The sequence below is a fragment of the Diabrotica virgifera genome, chromosome 7, assembly GCF_917563875.1.
Source record: "Diabrotica virgifera virgifera chromosome 7, PGI_DIABVI_V3a".
In the NCBI taxonomy this organism is placed as follows: domain Eukaryota; kingdom Metazoa; phylum Arthropoda; class Insecta; order Coleoptera; family Chrysomelidae; genus Diabrotica; species Diabrotica virgifera.
Window position 1 is genome coordinate 14,498,582 of NC_065449.1, and position 2,280 is coordinate 14,500,861.

Sequence of the window (2,280 nt, forward strand, 5' to 3'; positions counted from 1 at the left end):
TCGGCACTAGAAGAAGTAGAAGAAAATTACAGAATACTCTTTTTATTATCTCATCTATTTGCTGACATACTAGTCGTACTAGTTCCTTCATTTGTTGGGCAATTTTGCTTTTCAAATAATTCTTCCATGTATTTTGCCTCTTTTCTATTTCTTGCAGCTCTTGTATATTTAAACTTTCTACCCGTTGTGCCAAGTTTTTCCCCTGTTTAACCCAGACTGCTCATTCAGTTTTTATTTGACTTACGCAGTTTCTAGCGTTTGTTTACTGTTGTTCCATTTTCATATCTTTCCATCTATTATTATTTTCCTGAACATTATCTTGATATGTCTTCATTTTGCTCACTTTTTTTGCTCTTTTTTTTTTAAATATATTTTTTATTTCGTCATCATCATTCTCTTTGCCTTATCCCTATGCGGGGTCGGCTTCCCTAATTGCATTTCTCCACCCAATTCTGTCTTGGGTCATATCAATGTTAATCCCCTTTACCAACATGTCCTGCCTTATCGCCTCCCCCCAGGTCTTCTTTGGTCTTCCTCTCCTACTCCTTCCAGGAATCTGCACTTCAGCTATTCTTCGTATTGGGTGATTAACGTCTCGACGTTGAACATGACCAAACCATCTTAACCTATGCTCTCTCATTTTGGCATCAATTGGTGCCACACCTAGACTTCCTCTAATATACTCATTTCTAATTTTATCCTTCTTTGTCACTCCACTCATCCATCTAAGCATTCTCATTTCCGCCACATGCATTCGTTGTTCCTCTTTCTTTTTCACTGCCCAACATTCAGTTCCGTACATCATAGCCGGTCTTATGGCTGTTTTATAGAATTTTCCCTTCAGCTTCATTGGAATTTTTCTGTCGCACAACACACCACTCGCTTCTTTCCACTTCATCCATCCAGCCCTAATTCTACTGCATGCATCTCCATCTATTTCTCCATTACTCTGTAATACCGATCCTAGGTACTTAAAACTATTGCTTTTCACAATCATTTCACCATCCAAAGATACCATTTTATTTGTAGTAGATCCATCTTTAAATGAACATTCCAAATACTCTGTTTTTGTCCTACTAAGTTTTAAACCTTTTTCCTCCAGAGCATGTCTCCACTGTTCCAGTTTTTGTTCTAAGTCTCTTTCACTATTTCCTACTAACACGACATCATCAGCATACATTAAGCACCATGGAATGTTACCCTGTAGTTTCGCTGTTATCTGGTCCAAAACTAATGAGAATAAATACGGACTAAGCACCGAGCCTTGGTGCAATCCTACTTTCACATGAAATTTATCAGTCTCTCCCACACCTGTCCTAACACTAGTCGTAACTCCCTCATACATATCCCTCACAATCTTTACATATTCACCAGGGACTCCTTTCGTATTGAGTGCCCACCACAGAATCTCTCGAGGAACTCTATCATATGCTTTCTCAAGATCAATGAATATTTTTTATTTCGTATAGCTTTTAATTTTTTATTTTTGGTAATCAGCTTTTTGTCAGCCATATTTTGAAGTTCTATAATATACAGGGTGTAACGAAAATACAGGTCATAAATTTAATCACATATTCTGGGCCAAAAAATAGTTTGATTGAACCTAACTTACCTTAGTACAAATTTGCATATAAAAAAGTTACAACCCTTTGAAGTTACAAAATGAAAATCGATTTTTTCCAATATATCGAAAACTATTAAAGATTTTTTATTGAAAATGGACATATGGCATTTTTATGACAGTAGCATCTTAAGAAAAAATTATAGTGAAATTTGGACACCCTATAAAAATTTTATGGGGGTTTAGTTCCTTTAAACCCCCCCAAACTTTGGTGTACGTTCCAAATAAATTGTTATTGTAGTACCATTACTTAAACACAATATTTTTAAAACTTTTTTGGCTCTTAGTACTTTTTCGAAAATTCAGTTTTTATCGAGATATTTTAAATATTTGTCAAATCCACCACATATTTGTATATGGTTAAGTACGATTATGGAGACTTGGTAAAAATATGAAAATTTATGTATGATTTACATTTTTAGGTATATTTTGAACCGTATTAAAAAAGAAGCCATATCTCGATAAAAGTTGCCTTCTTGAAAAAATACAAAGAGGCAAAAAAGTTTTAAAAACATTTTGTTTAACTAATGGTATCGCAGTAATAGTTTAATTGGAGCGTACACAAACATTTGGGGGCTTTAAAGGAATAAAACCCCCATAAAATTTTTATGTAAACATATTAAAAAAGAAGCCGCAACTCGATAAAAACTGCCCTATCG

The 2,280-nt window shown here is 34.5% G+C and overlaps 1 protein-coding gene across 1 annotated transcript; it reads right to left on the minus strand.

Annotated features, from left to right (window-relative positions):
* Positions 1–496: 496 nt before the first annotated feature.
* Positions 497–1,214, minus strand: LOC126887885 (uncharacterized; the record flags this gene model as incomplete). The annotated part of the gene is made up of 1 exon (XM_050655780.1): positions 497–1,214. A coding segment is annotated over exon 1 (684 nt), but the record flags the coding sequence as incomplete, so codon positions are not given.
* Positions 1,215–2,280: the final 1,066 nt, after the last annotated feature.